General features: G+C 42.8%; 1 protein-coding gene across 3 annotated transcripts in view; it reads right to left on the bottom strand.

Annotated features, from left to right (window-relative positions):
- Window positions 1–18,509, bottom strand: part of PASD1 (PAS domain containing repressor 1) — a 203,922-nt gene that overhangs the window by 39,402 nt on the left and 146,011 nt on the right. For all 3 annotated transcript variants that reach the window (XM_075323813.1, XM_075323815.1, XM_075323814.1), the window contains exons 6-10: window positions 16,257–16,346; window positions 13,092–13,212; window positions 9,271–9,384; window positions 2,933–3,051; window positions 1,840–1,922 (exon numbers count right to left, since the gene is read on the bottom strand). In XM_075323813.1, the coding sequence (XP_075179928.1) occupies window positions 1,840–1,922; window positions 2,933–3,051; window positions 9,271–9,384; window positions 13,092–13,212; window positions 16,257–16,346 (527 nt within the window). The remainder of the gene's footprint in view (window positions 1–1,839; window positions 1,923–2,932; window positions 3,052–9,270; window positions 9,385–13,091; window positions 13,213–16,256; window positions 16,347–18,509) is intronic.

Below are 18,509 nucleotides of genomic sequence, written 5' to 3'. Positions count from 1 at the left end.
TTTCTTTTTTTATTTTTTTTTTAAATTGTGAAAAGTTTATTCAGAGGGTCATTTATTATTCAACCCCTCAAACCACAAGAATTCTGTTTGGTTCCCCTAAAGTATTAAGAAGTATTTCAGGCACAAAGAACAATGAGCTTCACATGTTTGGATTAATTATCTCTTTTTCCAGCCTTTTCTGACTAATTAAGACCCTCCCCAAACTTGTGAACAGCACTCATACTTGGTCAACATGGGAAAGACAAAGGAGCATTCCAAGGCCATCAGAGACAAGATCGTGGAGGGTCACAAGGCTGGCAAGGGGTACAAAACCCTTTCCAAGGAGTTGGGCCTACCTGTCTCCACTGTTGGGAGCATCATCCGGAAGTGGAAGGCTTATGGAACTACTGTTAGCCTTCCACGGCCTGGACAGCCTTTGAATGTTTCCACCCGTGCCGAGGCCAGGCTTGTCCGAAGAGTCAAGGCTAACCCAAGGACAACAAGGAAGGATCTCCGGGAAGATCTCATGGCAGTGGGGACATTGGTTTCAGTCAATACCATAAGTAACGTACTCCACCGCAATGGTCTCCGTTCCAGACGAGCCCGTAAGGTACCTTTACTTTCAAAGCGTCATGTCAAGGCTCGTCTACAGTTTGCTCATGATCACTTGGAGGACTCTGAGACAGACTGATTCAAGGTTCTCTGGTCTGATGAGACCAAGATCGAGATCTTTGGTGCCAACCACACACGTGACGTTTGGAGACTGGATGGCACTGCATACGACCCCAAGAATACCATCCCTACAGTCAAGCATGGTGGTGGCAGCATCATGCTGTGGGGCTGTTTCTCAGCCAAGGGGCCTGGCCGTCTGGTCCGCATCCATGGGAAGATGGATAGCACGGCCTACCTGGAGATTTTGGCCAAGAACCTCCGCTCCTCCATCAAGGATCTTAAGATGGGTCGTCATTTCATCTTCCAATAAGACAACGACCCAAAGCACACAGCCAAGAAAACCAAGGCCTGGTTCAAGAGGGAAAAAATCAAGGTGTTGCAGTGGCCTAGTCAGTCTCCTGACCTTAACCCAATTGAAAACTTGTGGAAGGAGCTCAAGATTAAAGTCCACATGAGACACCCAAAGAACCTAGATAACTTGGAGAAGATCTGCATGGAGGAGTGGGCCAAGATAACTCCAGAGACCTGTGCCGGCCTGATCAGGTCTTATAAAAGACGATTATTAGCTGTAATTGCAAACAAGGGTTATTCCACAAAATATTAAACCTAGGGGTTGAATAATAATTGACCCACACTTTTATGTTGAAAATTTATTAAAATTTAACTGAGCAACATAACTTGTTGGTTTGTAAGATTTATGCATCTGTTAATAAATCCTGCTCTTGTTTGAAGTTTGCAGGCTCTAACTTATTTGCATCTTATCAAACCTGCTAAATCTGCAGGGGGTTGAATACTACTTGTAGGCACTGTACATTGCGCATTGAATAGGCGAATAGCGGCGAGGTATTCGGAAAATATTCGCGAAGACGAATAATCGAAGTATTCAATCATCCCTAATAAATAACATGAAAAGCATTACAGGTAGAAACAGCTGGAATTATGGCTCCCTGTCCCTCTGTGAAGAAGCACTCTCTCGATGAATGCTAGTTGGCGCGGTCAGGTCCCCTTTAGGCAATGCTGAGCCAACAGAACATTGGATGGAGTTACAGTAACTTTTTTTGGTGACAACAGCTAATCGGCCTGCAGATCTGTAGGAGGACCCGTAGGGCGGGAACTTTGGAAAGCGCATGCACCCCACACTCCCTGTTTCCTGATGGTAAAGGTAACGTTACACCATGGAAAATTTACCTGTGGTCTAAAAAGAGGAATTTCCACTCTAAACTGTGCCTGGATGTAAATTCTTCACAAGGCTCTTCTACATTGCACAACTCCTGGAACATAGGAAGACACAGACAACATTACATGGATTCTTTGGTAGCAACACAGATAATTGTAATCGCAGCAGATTCTAAAGTTACAACAAAAAGTTTCATAAAAGCAAAAGGGAAATATGAAAAAGGAGGATATAATGTAAGAGGCCTAAAACGTTGAAGGGCATTGTGTCCTATCACTACTACTATGTATTGAGCACTCTGGCAGTCAGTGTATATGTGTATGCCCTCCGGCCCGCAGGATATGACGTTAAAAGGAACCTGTCGGCAGATTTAGTGACTATAAGCTGCGGCCACCACCAGTGGGCTCTTATATACAGCATTCTAACATGTAGAACATAAAAATGACTTTATAATACTTACCTAAACGGTCGGTACGGTGCAGATTGGTCAGATGGGTGTCTCTGTTCTCCGGTACCTGCGTCTCCTCTTTCGGCCATCTTCGTCCTCCTTCTTCTGAAGTTTGGGTGCATGATGCGTCCTACATCATGTACACGTGATGGCATTGAGGTCCTGCGCATGCGCAGTTTGATCTGCCATGAGCAGGGCAGATCAAAGTGTTGTAATGCGCCTGCGCAGGACCTCAATGCCAGCATGTGTGCATGACGTAGGACGCATCATGCACCCAGACTTCAGAAGAAGGAGGATAAAGATGGCCGAAAGAGGAGACGCCGCACCCAAAGAACAGAGCCAACCATTTGACCAGTCTGCACCATACCGACCGTTTAGGTAAGTATTATAAAGTGATTTTTACGCTCCACACAGTGGCCTGGGCTCTTATATACAGCATGTTAGAATGCTGTATATAAGAGCCCACTGGTGGTGGCCGCAGCTTATAGGCCCCAAATCTGGTGGCAGGTTCCCTTTAATGACAGCAGTGAATATGTCATGTAGATGCACCACTGCTTCATTCTAAACTGAGCTAACGGTAAGGAGGTGGTGCCTGCGGTCACAAAGCGCCTTGGCCCCACCCCCACACATTCATAGAATAAACATCTTATTGTACTCACCTTCAGAAACTGTGGAGTGACAAGACGGACTGTAGCTACAAGACATATCTGCTCTTCCGTGGCTGACCGAAACGCCCTTGCAACAGCTGACTCAAAGCCATTATATGACGACGTAGGCACTGTAATGGAAGCAGACAGGTGGCCACATCAGCACATTTTAAGATTAGATTTTTTTGACTGATCAGAACACAATTATCCTTCTGTCAGCAGTTCAAGTGCAGAAATAACATGACGTGATCTTATCATAGCGGCGTAGCTGCTGCACTCAACATGTTCAACGAAGGAATGGATCACTTAATGCCGTGACTCTGGGGAACTAATATTCCCAAACTCAGATGTCAATGTCTTAGCTTACTCTACAGGACTGGCATAAATAAATATGTGTGTGTATATCTATATAATGTCTTCAAATGTGCTTCAAATGAAAATTGTGTTTTATGAATAGTGCCTCCATGATCGGTGCCTGCGGTGAGTCAGTCCTCTAGTATTCTGCAAATGTCCATGTACAAACATTTATGTCACAACATCTTAACATGCAATGTCAACCTCAAATTTTTACATTCTTGGCTAGACAAGTTTCATTAGAAGCCGGCATCTCTTTTTTTCTAGGTACGAAGGAAAATAGCAGTCTATCTCAGGAGAAGTGTCGGTGTGTCAGGAGAAGTGTCAGTGTGTCAGGAGAAGTGTCGGTGTGTCAGGAGACGTGTCAGAGTGTCAGATGTGTCGGTGTGTCAGGAGAAATGTCGGTCTGTCAGGAGAAGTGTATAAGTGTCAGAAGTGTCGGTCTGTCAGGAGAAGTGTCCGTGTGTCAGGAGAAGTGTCGGTGTGTCAGGAGAAGTGTATAAGTGTCAGAAGTGTCGGTCTGTCAGGAGAAGTGTCGGTGTGTCAGGAGAAGTGTCGGTCTGTCAGGAGAAGTGTCGGTCTGTCAGGAGAAGTGTCGGTGTGTCAGGAGAAGTGTCGGTCTGTCAGGAGAAGCGTCGGTCTGTCAGGAGAAGTGTCGGTGTGTCAGGAGAAGTGTATAAGTGTCAGAAGTGTCGGTCTGTCAGGAGAAGTGTCGGTGTGTCAGGAGAAGTATCGGTGTGTCAGGAGAAGTATCGGTGTGTCAGAAGTGTCGATATGTCAGGAGAAGTGTCGGTGTGTCAGGATAAGTGTCGGTCTGTCAGAAGAAGTGTCGGTCTGTCAGGAGAAGTGTCGGTCTGTCAGGAGAAGTGTCGGTGTGTCAGGAGAAGTGTATAAGTGTCAGAAGTGTCGGTCTGTCAGGAGAAGTGTCGGTGTGTCAGGAGAAGTATCGGTGTGTCAGGAGAAGTATCGGTGTGTCAGAAGTGTCGATATGTCAGGAGAAGTGTCGGTGTGTCAGAAGTGTCGGTGTGTCAGAAGTGTCGGTGTGTCAGGAGAAGTGTCTGTGTGTGAGGAGACGTGTCGGTGTGTGAGGAGAAGTGTCGGTGTGTCAGGAGAAGTGTCGGTGTGTCAGGGGAAGTGTCGGTGTGCCAGATGTGTCGGTGTGTCAGAAGAAGTGTCGGTGTGTCAGGAGAAGTGTCAATGTGTCAGGAGAAGTGTCGGAGTGTCAGGAGAAGTGTCGGTGTGTCAGGGGAAGTGTCGGTGTGCCGGATGTGTCGGTGTGTCAGAAGAAGTGTCGGTGTGTCAGGAGAAGTGTCAATGTGTCAGGAGAAGTGTCGGAGTGTCAGATGTGTCGGAGTGTCAGATGTGTCGGTGTGTCAGGAGAAGTGTCGGTGTGTGAGGAGAAGTGTCGGTGTGTCAGTAGAAGTGTCAATGTGTCAGGAGAAGTGTCGGAGTGTCAGATGTGTCGGTGTGTCAGGAGAAGTGTCGGAGTGTCAGATGTGTCGGTGTGTCGGTGTGTCAGGAGAAGTGTCGGTGTGTCAGGAGAAGTGTCGGAGTGTCAGATGTGTCGGTGTGTCGGTGTGTCAGGAGAAGTGTCGGTGTGTCAGGAGAAGTGTCGGTGTGTCAGGAGAAGTGTCGGTGTGTCAGACATATTCTGAGTATATTTTTACATAAAAACTTTTGCTTTAACCAAAAGAGAAATATAACCGACATAACAATAATCATTTTGTGAAAATGGTTAAAGGGAAGCTGTCCTCTGATTCGTTATTTGGGTAACATGAATTTGTCTTATTGCGTTATTACACACACACACACACACACACACACACACACACACACACACACACACTGTATGTTACACACACATATACACACACTATATGTTACACACACACACACACACACACATACACACACTGTATGTTACACACACATATACACACACTGCATGTTACATACACATATACACACACTGCATGTTACACACACATATACACACACTGTATGTTACACACACACACACACACACACACACACACACACTGCATGTTACACACACACACATCTACACACACTGTATGTTACACACACACACACACACACACACTGCATGTTACACACACACACATCTACACACACTGTATGTTACACACACACACACACACACTGCATGTTACACACACACACATCTACACACACTGTATGTTACACACACACACACACACACTGCATGTTACACACACACACACACACTATGTTACACACATATACACACACTGCATGTTACACACACATATACACACACTGTATATTACACACACACACACACTGCATATTACACACACTGTATGTTGGTGGCCTTGATAGGCTTCAATTCGACATTACAACCACATAACGACAATTGTAGCATAAAATGATGCTTTTTTCAATGTTGTTTGTCACCTTGCACCACTCATCTGCGGATATGTCAGGAGTAAAGGTGGTGAAGGACTTATCTATATATACACATTTGATTTTGTAACACCAAATAATAAACCAAATCAACCAAATTGTCAAATAGATCTAATCGTGAAATATGTTTTACATTTCTACCCCTGATGAGACAAAGCCCTCATGTCAACTGTGAGAATAAAGCATCTGAAGCACAAACAAGGGGTCTTATAATGAGATGATTTCCATTCATGATGAATTAGCACAACAGCAGAATTACTCACGTTGGCAGAAGACGTAGTGACATATTAGTCACCGCTATAATGTGCGGCAGTTAATTAACACATTGAATATGTATAGAAGGTATAAGAGCTCTGGCATAAGGTTAATTGGAAGACACTTGTCCTTTATTATATTGCAAAAAGGTTATGGAGACGCTGTTATCCCTGCTGTTTATTACAATTATGTGTTCGTGTAGTCAGAGTTAACCGGCTATTCACTGACGCCAACAAAAGCTGCACTTCTATATATAAAATAAGATGACTTCTAGCATATTGATCCAGTATGTCAGGAAGGAGAATGATCGTGTCCCCACAAATATATGAATGCAGTCATAGTAACTACTACATGCTTGAAAGAGTCATCGTGGGGAAGAAATATGCTACAATGCACACCTCTAGGTGGCGCTGTGTATGGGATAATCTAATATATAAAGCTGAATGTATGTATGTGTGTAAAAAAAGGTTTAAAAGAACTGAGAGAGTTATCAACCACTGAGAGTCCTCAGTGGTTGATACCTTTTAATGGCTAACTGAAAAGATGGTAATAATTGCAAGCTTTCGAGACTACTCAGGTCTCTTCATCAGGCCGAGTATAACACAAAATCTGATGAGTCACATGTATGTCTGTATGTATTTGTGTGTGTATGTGTGTGTGTGTGTGTATGTGTGTGTATGTGTGTGTATGTCCGCTAAAGGAATCAGAACTGTCACATTTACAATCACAACATTTTGCACAGTCACTTCATTTGACTCAGGGAACGTCATATACTATGTTTTGAGATACACACAGAAAGAGATACACACAGAAAGAGATACACTCAGATAGAGACACAGAGAGACATACATACAGAAAGACACACACACACAAAGACACATACTCACAATGAGACACACATAGAAAGACATACACCAAGAGACTCACAGAAACTGACACACATAGAAAAACACACCAAAAGACACACAGAAACTTACACACAGAAAGAGACGCATAACACACACATAAAGAGACACAGATGAAAGAGACACACAGATAGAGACACACACATAAATACACACAGAAAGACACACACATACACACACATACACAAAGAGACACATACACAGAACGAGACACATAGAAAGACACACACCAAAAGACACAAAGAACACACACAGAAAGAGACACACACAGAAAGACACACACCAAAAGACACACAGAAACTGACACACACACACACACAGAAAGAGACACAAAACACACACAGAAAGAGACACAGACAGAAAGAGACATACACAGAAAGAGAAACACTGAAAGATACACACAAAGAGATACACACTGAAAGACACACACACACACACACACACACACACACACACACACTGAAATAGACACACATACAGAACCTGGATGTTAGAGGTAATATATTGGCTGTTTAGACAGGTTCCCTGGATATTTATCAGGTGGCCTATAGCAACCACACATTTTATTTTGTTATAGTCATGAATAGTTAGATACTATCCCGGGCAATACAGCTAGTTTGAATATAAATGTAAGTCATGCTTCTGATTTAAATATTACTCAGCAGTAACATATTATATAGGTATTTGCTCACAAGATGGTGAAACTGCTGGAAGTATACTAGACCTATCTATATAGGACATCTGAGGATTGCAGGCATTAGATGCAAGCAGAGATGTATAGTACAGGAAAGGACTTCACATGTGACCAACAAGATAAAGTCAATGATAACTAAAAGCGTAATAAAGTCTTACAAGATATAGACACATTATACAGATAGTGTCTGAAAATTCCCGAACAAACAAGATTATAAGAATTAATAATATTTTAGGTTTCCTTGTATTAAAGTGAACCTGTCAGAAACTTTACATCACTGCGCCACACCGGAACCATTTATATAACTGTGTATCTAATAGAAGATAAGCCAGATGATGCCTTTATGACCCCAAAGTGCTGCTTCAGCAGTGAAAAATGTATTTTCTATCTGGAAGTGCATTGAGGTGCTAAGATGCACTTACAGCTTCTCAGCCTCCGCTGTATTTCCATTTCGGCAGTACCCTCCCCATTGACAGCTCAGTGACTGTGTATCTTATAAAAGATAAACCAGTTGATACCTTCATGACCCCAAAGTGCTTTTTCAGCAGTGAAAAATTACATTTTGTATCTGGAAGGGCATCAGGGTGTTAAGATGCACTTACAGCTTCTCGGCCTCCATTGTATTTCCTTCCCGACAGCACCCTCCCCATTGACAGGTCAGTGGCTGCTTACCAAAGCAAATGACTAGTCAATTATCTAGGGGAGGGTAAGGCTAGTTCGGCAATACAGGCTGAGGAGCTGTAAGTGCATCCTCATAGCCAGATTCACCTCCAGACTCAACTTCAAAACACGCTATCTTGCCGCTGAGGCAGCACTTTAGGGTCATAAAAAAGATTGACTGACTTATCCTTTAAAGGGCTACACAATCGTATTAAGGGTTTGATAAGGGGGTAAATGTTTCTGATAAGGTCCCTTTACTCATTACATGCATACTTAAGGTACCATCACACTTAGCGACGCTCCAGCGATCCCACCAGCGATCTGACCTGGCAGGGATCGCTGGAGCGTCGCTACATGGTCGCTGGTGAGCTGTCAAACAGGCAGATCTCCACAGCGATCAGAGATCAGCCACCAGCGACCCGTGTAATAAATCTGTGCTTGGTAACCATAGTACACATCAGGTTACTAAGCAAAGCGCTTTGCTTAGCAACCCGATGTGTACCTTGGCTACGTGTGCAGGGAGCAGGGAGCTGGCTTCTAGAAGCTGCGGATGCTGGTAACCAAGGTAAATATCGGGTAACCAAGCAAAGCCTTTGCTTGGTTACCTGATGTGTACCTTGGTTACCAGCGTCCGCAGAAGCCGGCTCACTGCTCCCTGCACATTCAGATTGTTGCTCTCTCGCTGTCAAACACAGTGATGTGTGCTTCACAGCGGGAGAGCAACGACCAAAAAATGGTCCAGGACATTAAGCAACGACCGGCGACCTCACAGCAGGGGCAAGATCGTTGCTGGATGTCACACACAGCGAGATCGCTAGCAAGATCGCTGTTGCGTCACAAAAACCGTGACTCAGCAGCGATGTCGCTATCGATGTCGCTTAGTGAGACGTGGCCTTTAGTTGCCCACTGTCCCAGAGTTCTCCATAGTCTCCTGGGTAAGGATGCAGGGGTTCTGTAAACCTTGCTCAAAAGAAGACGGGAGCAATACCAGGGGAGCATTAAACATGAACCCAAACATGATTTTACATACTCACCATGGGTAAAAAACTTAAAATCTACAACAAATTTAACATATTCGTAGGTTGGAGGCTCGTTTGGGTCCAGACTTCCTCTTGCTAAATGACAACAAAACTCCACTTGTTTATCACCTGAAAATGGAAATGTAACAAGAGAGAATGAGCATAAATCTTCATTTATGAAACAATGTCATATCTGTGCCGCTTATTATATTTAAGCCAATTTCCCCCTTCATAAATCTGTGGAATAATACATTGTTCTTATGAATATGCTGTTTGGTGCCACACTTAGATATTACTGGGAAGTAAATGTAATGAAGCCCGGGGTTTGTATGCTTTAATATGGTGCAAGTTTACAGCCCCATAAAGGCGCGCTCCAGAAATGTCACCATCCCCGTCCCTCACCTCCTCTGATTGGATAAAACATCATAAATACTTATTAAGCTTTAGACTCAATGGTTTTGTTTATTGATTTTATTACATTGTTGTTTTGTCTTTTTTTACAGTGTAACATATGGTTACAGAAAAACAATAAAAAATAGAAAAGAACAATGAGATAAAAACATGAAGAGGGCTGTCACTGCTGATTTTCAGACATGCTTAATGTTTAGGGCTTTGGATTGGTATTTACTGTAAATTGTCAAAAGTTTTGTTTCGTGTAGCGCTGATACCAGCCACTAATTGCAGCATTGAGTGCAAAATAAGCATAAATACAAGGACGTAGTATCACGGGTGTGTCATGGGTGACCGACAGTCCTGTGGTGTCCGACTAGAGAAGGTCGCAGCATTTGCCTGTGCAAACTGCTGCCTGACCTTCTATTATTCCTGCTTGGTGTATATGGTATCTTATGTATCTTATCTGCTTAGGGTTTATCCCTTTCCCTTTAGGACCCTGTGGAGTTCCTCATCTTTTCAGCTTTTTTCATCAGCACTTCCCTTTGTGTCCCTAAATTCTTTCATTCCCTTACAGTCAGTGATGGTCATAGCTCTAACTCCCTACAGATCCTGAGTGCAAGCAGTCAGCTTGCATTCATCTGGAATAACTTTGTTGCGTGTTGCAGTCCCTCTCCCTTAATCTTTTTGTAGATAAGTTGTTTGTTATCCCTGTGTATCCTTTAACTCTTAGGGGTACTTTGCACGCTGCGACATGGCTAGCTGATTGTAGTGATGCCGAGCGCGATAGTCCCCGCCCTCGTCGCAGATGCGATCTCTTGTGATAGCTGCCGTAGCGAACATTATCGCTATGGCAGCTTCACACGCACTTACCTGCCCTGCGACGTTGCTCTGGCCGGCGAGCCGCCTCCTTACTAAGGGGGCAGGTCGTGCGACATCACAGCGACATCACACGGCAGGCGGCCAATAGAAGCGGAGGGGCGGAGATGAACGGGACGTAAACATCCCGCCCATCTCCTTCCTTCCTCATTGCAGGCGGGACGCAGGTAAGGAGATGCTCCTGCGGCTTCATACACAGCAATGTGTGCTGCCGCAGGAACGAGGAACAACATCGTACCTGTCGCTGCAGCGAAATTATGGAAATGACCGACACTACACAGATCACGATTTTCGACGCTTTTGCGATCGTTTATCGGTGCTTCTAGGCTTTACACGTTGCAACGTCGTTACCAGCGCCGGATGTGCGTCACTTTCGATTTGACCCCGATGATATCACAGTAGCGATGTCGCAACGTGTAAAGTACCCCTAAGTGGGGCTGATGAAGAGCTCATTACATTCATTCTCTACCTAGGGCCTATTTCAGGGTCAGCTTAGGGCCAGGTGTCCTGCTCAGTGCATAGGTGCGGAACCTATCTAGGGTGGTGAGAAAAGCCAGGGCCCAGTGGTAGGCTTGGTCAGAGTTCACGATCTCACCCTTCCCTAAACACAGGGTCTCCTTTCCTTTTCACTATTCGCTGGGTGTTTTCCCATACCTAGTATGAAACTTAACTGCTATCAATGAGGTTAATGAGGTTATTAATGGGTTGGGATGTTCTGCCAAGCTTAATGCACTTCATCAAATTATCAAGATCCGCTGCTGGCAGCTCCCTGCAATTGTCAATCAATGATTTCCCAGATGTTCTCCATGGTAGACAAGTCTGAAGGCCATGGTAGCACATTTAGACCACGCAGGTTACACACAGAAGCACGAGGAACATGCCGCCTGGCATCATGTTGAAAATTGGCTCCTGTGACACTTTGGAGAATTGGCTGTATCACCGGATCCACCACCAAATTAATGTAATGCTAAACTGTTATTGTATTCAGTGCTCGTTCTGGTGGCTATAACGTTGGTTATATGCCAGATCCGTGAATATATATCTGATAGATATATAAGAATATCTGTTCTGCTTACTAAGGACTTATTTAGATTTTAGGGACATGTCTTCTCCTCCACCCTGCTGTGACTGCATAATTGTACCTCACCATCTATTATTCCTGCTTGGTGTATATGATATCTTATGTATCTCCTATGCTAAGGGTTTATCCCTTTCCCATTAGAAACCTTTCAGCTGTTTTCATCAGCACTTCTCTTTGTGTCCATAAATTATCTCATTCCCTTCTAGTCTGTGCTGGTGATAGCTCTAACTCCCTACAGACCTTTAGTGCAAGCAGTAGGCTCGCATTCATCTGGAGTAACTTTGTTGGGTGTTGCAGTCCCTCTACCTGAATCTTCTTGGAGATAAGTTTCCATTTTCCCTTGTTTGTTATTCCTGTGTGTCCTTAGTGGGGTTGACTAAGAGCTGCTCCCAGTTACGCCACTGTGGGTGGGAACCCAGTGCCATGTAGCAATGATTGACAATGCTCCATGACTAATCTGCTACCCGCATGCAGGGAGGATGCAAAATAAGTTTTAAAAACACATATTTAGTGTTTAGGTATAACACAGAGAACATTTAAAAAGGGTATTCAGAGACTAATATAGCGCACCCAATACCTCCTATGGGTAAATCTTGAGTATACCATTTTTTTGTTAAATCTGCATAAAGGGTGCTTTACACGCTGCAACATCGCTAGCAATAGCTAGCGATGTCGTGCGCGATAGCACCCGCCCTTGACGCTCGTGCAACATTTGGTGATCGCTGCCGTAGCGAACATTATCGCTACGGCAGCGTCACATGCACATACCTTGACAGAGACGTCGCTGTGACTGTCGAACAATCCCTCCCTCAAGGGAGAGGTGCGTTCGGCGTCATAGTGATGTCACTGCGGTGTCACTAAGCGGCCGGCCAATAGAAGCGGAGGGGCGGAGATGAGCGGCATGTAACATCCCGCCCACCTCCTTCCTTCCGCATTGCTGGTGGACGCAGGTAAGAAGATGTTCGTCGTTCCTGCGGTGTCACATATAGCGATGTGTGGTGCCGCAGGAACGACAAACAACATCGTACCTGTGGCAGCAGCGATATTAAGGAAAGTAGCGACCTGTCAACGATCACCGTTTTTGAACGATTTTGTGATTGTTGATCGTCGCTCCTTGGTGTCACACGCTGCAATGTCGCTACCGGCGCCGGATATGCATCACTAACGACATGACCCCGACCTTTTTAGTTAGTGTTCCCAATACTCTAATTTTTATGGTCTTTACCAAGGGGGCAGTGCTCACAATGTAATTATGCAGATCAGGATATAAACCGCCCCCAAAGATACTGTGAGTAATGTCCTTATGGTAATGAGTATAACCATTAGCATATTGGGTGCACAAAATTAAAGGTCCATATCTCTGGAAACCTATGGCGGGCCACTTTAGACCCGGTGAAATGTCCTCTTTAAGAATATAAATGTATTATATACAAAAGTAGACACTATAACATATCTCATATGATAATCTGGTTGGAGATTTACTTACTGTTAAAAAATTCTGGAGTGACTGGTTCTGTCATCAGTATGTGTGGAGCCAGCATCTTATACACTTCACCATGTTCACGTTCCGGCAGAAAGTTCAATATATTTTGGTCCACCAAATCTGACTGGTACAAAAAGGTGCTTTGTCATGTTCAGTAGGGTGAAAGTCTCATCTGTCACTATGGACTTACAAGGCAAGGCTATATATAAAGTAGGTTAGATATCTTCACCATCAGTTTCACATGATTTTCAAATCCAAAGCCAATGGCACGGACAAATGATGGCTCCGGAGGACGCAGTGCGACCATGTAGACCATTCATTTGCATATCAGCTGCAGTGGTTACTACTGGTGGAAGGTAGGACCACTTCCAACTGCCCAAATGGTAATAAATAGGAATCGTAGAGTGTTCGCTCATTGCCAGTGGGTCCTCATAGTCAAAGGATTGTCCACACAGGGCAAACGTCTTTAAAGGGACTCTGTCAGCAGGTTTTTGCTACCTCATCTGAGAGCAGCATGATGTAGGCAAAGAGGCCCTTGAATACAACGAGGTATCACTTAGTTTACTAGGTACAGTGGTTTTGACACAATCAGATATTTTAGATTTAGCAAGAGAGTTGTCCTTGCCCACACAGCCTTCTATGTACAATGTCTATAGACAGTGAACTGCTAATCACAGCAGAGCGTGTGCTGGACTAGCTGACAATGATAATGTACTGAAGCTAAACAAACACTGCAGGTAAACAACAGCACACAGTGTGATAAGAGACACATTCCTAAAATCTCTGTGTTAACTCTTGCAGCATGCAGTCTCCAAGTTACATAGTAAAAACTTGCTGATAGATTCCCTTTAAAGGTGTTGTCCTATTTTAATTATCCATAGCCCATAGGCTCAATGATATATAAACAAAACTTTACTCACCATTCCCAGGTCCAGTGCTAAACTGGTGACATCATGTTGACAGCCAATCACTGAGCTCAGAGGCTGTTAACTAAATTAGCAAAGCCCATTAACTCAGTGATTGGGTGCAGCACTGTAGATGTGATGTCACCGCTGCAGCTGGTCAAAAAAGACCAGAGCAGCATCCGAAAAGTGTCACTGGACATGTGGAGGGCAAGTAAGAATCAGTTTGTTTTTGTATACGTCACTTTGCCTATGGGCTAAAGTTAATCAAAATGAGACAACTCCTTTAATATTTAATATTTAAATAAGATATGAAATTAGAATTGATTGTAAGGCAGCTCCAATTATATATTATTTGTTGAAGACGTTGCCTGACACCTTGATACATTTTTTCTAGGAATGGTTGGTTTTAAAATAATAAGAGAAACTTACTCACCCTTCAACACCCCTGCAGATCCAGCATAGGCCGCCCTGGAGGTCTACGCCAGTCTCAAAACTTTTGTCTGTTTACTTCAGAAGCTACCAGAACCACTACAGCCCATTACTGCCTGCAATCAGGTGACTATAGGGGCGTCATCGAATGTTTTTCTAATATGCGCTGTATTATTTACAAGACCTGTGATGGGCTGCAACGGTTTTAGTAACTTGCAAAATGAACAGACATTGCTTCTGGAGCTGGTACAGACCTCTATAGCGGAATCAGTTTCATCTGCAGTGGTGTTAAAGGATGACTATGCCTCTGTTTATTATTTTAAGACCAATCATGCCTAGAAAAAATATATTTAAATGATGGACAATACCTTTAAATGCTCCTTAGACCCCACTATAGCTTCTCATACAGCCAGATCAGACCTCATACTTTCCAGTGACGAGGGGCAATCACCCTGAAACACCGTGTCTGCAGATTGAGGTTCTGATCTGGCATAAATCCTAAGTCATACGACAAGTCTCGTTGGAGGGTCACTTTGACATCTAGGATTGCTACCTCCAATAGGTGGCGCTAGAGTTCGTCTCCTTCATCCCTGAAGAGACAATTTGAATATTTCTCAGAGGAGCATTGCAGCTATAAGACTCCTCACTGGCAGCCAAATTGTTTTGCTAGGTCTCGGCAAGGAGAAAGGTGTACTCCTTAGACCTCAAAAAGTGAGAATTTGAAATGAAAATTATCAAACGGTCTATCTATCTATGTACCTATCTATCCATCTATCCATCTATCTATGTACCTATCTATCCATCTCTCTATCTATCTATCTATCTATCTATCTATCTATTTATCTATCTATCCATCTATCCATCTATCCATCTATCTATCCCTCTATCTATCCATCTATCCATCTATCTATGTACCTATCTATCCATCTCTCTATTTATCTATCTATCTATCTATCTATCCATCTATCTATCCATCTATCCATCTATCTATCCATCTATCCCTCTATCTATCTATGTATCCCTCTATCTATCTATCCCTCTATCTATCCATCCATCCATCTATCCCTCTATCTATCTATCTATCCATCTATCTATCTATCCCTCTATCTATCTATCCATCTATCTATCCCTCTATCTATCCCTCTATCTATCCATCTATCTATGTACCTATCTATCCATCTCTCTATCTATCTATCTATCTATCTATCTATCTATCTATCTATCTATCTATCTATCTATCCATCTATCTATCCATCTATCTATCCATCTATCTATCCATCTATCCCTCTATCTATCTATCTATCTATCTATCTATCTATCTATCTATCCATCCATCTATCCATCTATCTATCTGTCTATCTATCTATCTATCCATCTATCTATCCATCTATCTATCCATCTATCCCTCTATCTATCTATCTATCTATCTATCTATCCATCTATCTATCTATCTATCTATCTATCTATCTATCCATCTATCTATCCATCTATCTATCCATCTATCCCTCTATCTATCTATGAATCCTTCTATCTATCTATCCCTCTATCTATCCATCCATCCATCCATCTATCCCTCTATCTATCCATCTATCCATCTATCCATCTATCCCTCTATCTATCCATCTATCCATCTATCTATCTATCCCTCTATCCATCATCTATTTATCTATCTACCTATCCACCTATCTATCTATCTATCTACATATCTATCTATCCATCCATCCATCCATCCATCTATCTATCCTTTTATCCTTCTATCTATCAATGTATCTATCCCCCGTCATAGAACTACAGTATATTCTATACACATAACTTGATAAATGACATAACTTACCGGTAAATGACCAAGAAGAGACGAAACACTGTCGGAGACGTATATTATCATGCCGTCCATGGTCAGCGCAATCAGAAAGCCATCCAGGGCCTGACAAATAGAAACACAAATTCAATTTACTCTTTACGTGTTAAATCAAAGTGCATATTGATTTTTAGAAAGTGCCAAGAGTTTCTATATTTAGATCATTTGGACGGAAATTCAATTTATTTTTATTTGAGGTTATTTTTAGTGAAGGCTTTAGCCTGGAGCAGTCACTCAATCACCCGGAACCAATGTCACATATATACTGCCTTCTAGAGACGAGGAGACAGTCATCAGCGCTGCGGTGTGTTTTATGTACTCATGGAGGATGAGCAGATTAATATCATTATTGTCAGATTCAGACGATTGTAATTGTCGGCTCGATGTCACATTGTACATATACAGAAAGCCGGTGTCACAACCGTCGCATCATCCTAATTGTCAGATCTATAGCACTATATACTTATCATCACTTTCTTCTTTCTATTCGTACAATTGTCAGACGCTTTCCAGTTAGTAACAAAGCTGTCAGGAGTCTGGGAAAAGATCTGGGGAAAGTTCTAGCTATAGAGAGTGTGTTCTAAAAACGCTGCAATCTCCCATGCAGAGGCGTCTCTATGATTAATATATAATACCTTCAGCGTCTTCTACCATGAGCGTTCTTATATTCCTCCTTTCATATAGTAGTCTCTTTTCACAATAACTCAAACTATTCTTGTATACCAAAACATTAAGACAAGATGCAAAGTTATAGTGTGAGCAAGTCCTATTCACTTCTTTGCTCCTACCCAAAACATTATAATTTAAAAGGGAACCAGCCACCAGGATTTTCATATATAAAGTAAATCCAGTGCTATACTGGCCCTAGGATGGTGAATGTAAGCATAGCTTTTGTTGTGAGATCGGATGTTTTATTTCAGAATTATGTGTAAGTAAAGTTCCAGCAATGCACTGCTATTTGATTGACAGGTTCAACAGGAAGACAATATAAGGGTCAGGTCTTGCTATATATTCCCACCCCTGTCTGTCTACATGGTCTTCCTCCCCCTGTCACCGTCATTGACGTTAATTATGGCGCAGGCAGACAGACAGGGGTGGCAAAAGATAGCAAGAGCCGACCCACATTTTCCTGCCCATGTTGCACCTGTCAATCAAATAGCAGTGCATTGTAGGAACTTTACTTGCACATATTTCTGAAATAAAACATCCAATCTCAGAACAAAAGCTATGCTTTCATTCAGCATCCTAGCACCAGTATAGCACTGACTTTACTTTATATATGAAAATCCTGATGGTTGGGTCTCTTTAAAGGCGTTATCCAGGAATGTTGTTTTCTCGCTATGGGTCAAAGCACCTGCTTCCCTGTGATGATCTCTCCTGGTTCAGGGCGGTCACGGACCTTTCCTGCAGGTGATTCCTGAGTATAGAAGGAAACTTCAGGAGAGCTTCATGTGCCATCGTAAAGCGATCTAGCCTAATATGTAGTAGGTATAATAATAAAAATATTAGCAAATTCCTCCAATTAGACATATAGTATAATTCTCCTGATTCACTATGTCACTTACCTCATGTTCAGGGCATTTCAGGATCTTAGGTATCCATAGTTACAACTAAGAATATAGTCACAATTAGTTAGTTAGTTGCTCGTGGTCATAACCATGGATACCTAAGGTCCTGCAATGCCCTGAACATGAGGTAAGAAACACTGAATTATGAGAACTACACTACATTTCTAATTGGAGGTATTTGTTATTATTATTAGTATTACACCCACTATATATTGACATAGGATTTTGGAGATGGGAATACCCCTTTAATTACATTTCTCAGATCTCCACCCCTATCCTGGCCTTTAATTGTTCCAGTTTCTGGCTGCTATATCTACATTCGTATAGAATCTTTCCTGAGCTGCTGGTAAGCGGTATTTACAGATGTATACAGCCAAATAGACCATAGGCCGCAATACAATGGATCAGACTTATTGGCTTCTATTGGATTGTGTTATAGGCATGCTTTGTGCACAGGTCATTATGTAGGAAGGGGAAGGAGGTGAGCTGTAACCATCACCTATTGCGGATGCCAGATCCTGTGTTATCTAAAATATATATAGATTTCATCAGTTATTCTCATCCTGTCTGTAATGATATGGGACTACTACTGAAAAGGGAATCCTTAAAAGAAAAATACAGGTTATGACCAGAAAACTACAGCAGAAATTTTGTACGTTTT

Source organism: Anomaloglossus baeobatrachus, chromosome 9, assembly GCF_048569485.1.
Source record: "Anomaloglossus baeobatrachus isolate aAnoBae1 chromosome 9, aAnoBae1.hap1, whole genome shotgun sequence".
Classification (NCBI taxonomy): domain Eukaryota; kingdom Metazoa; phylum Chordata; class Amphibia; order Anura; family Aromobatidae; genus Anomaloglossus; species Anomaloglossus baeobatrachus.
Note: the sequence above shows the minus strand (reverse complement) of the source record. Positions and strands in the feature narration are given on the sequence as shown.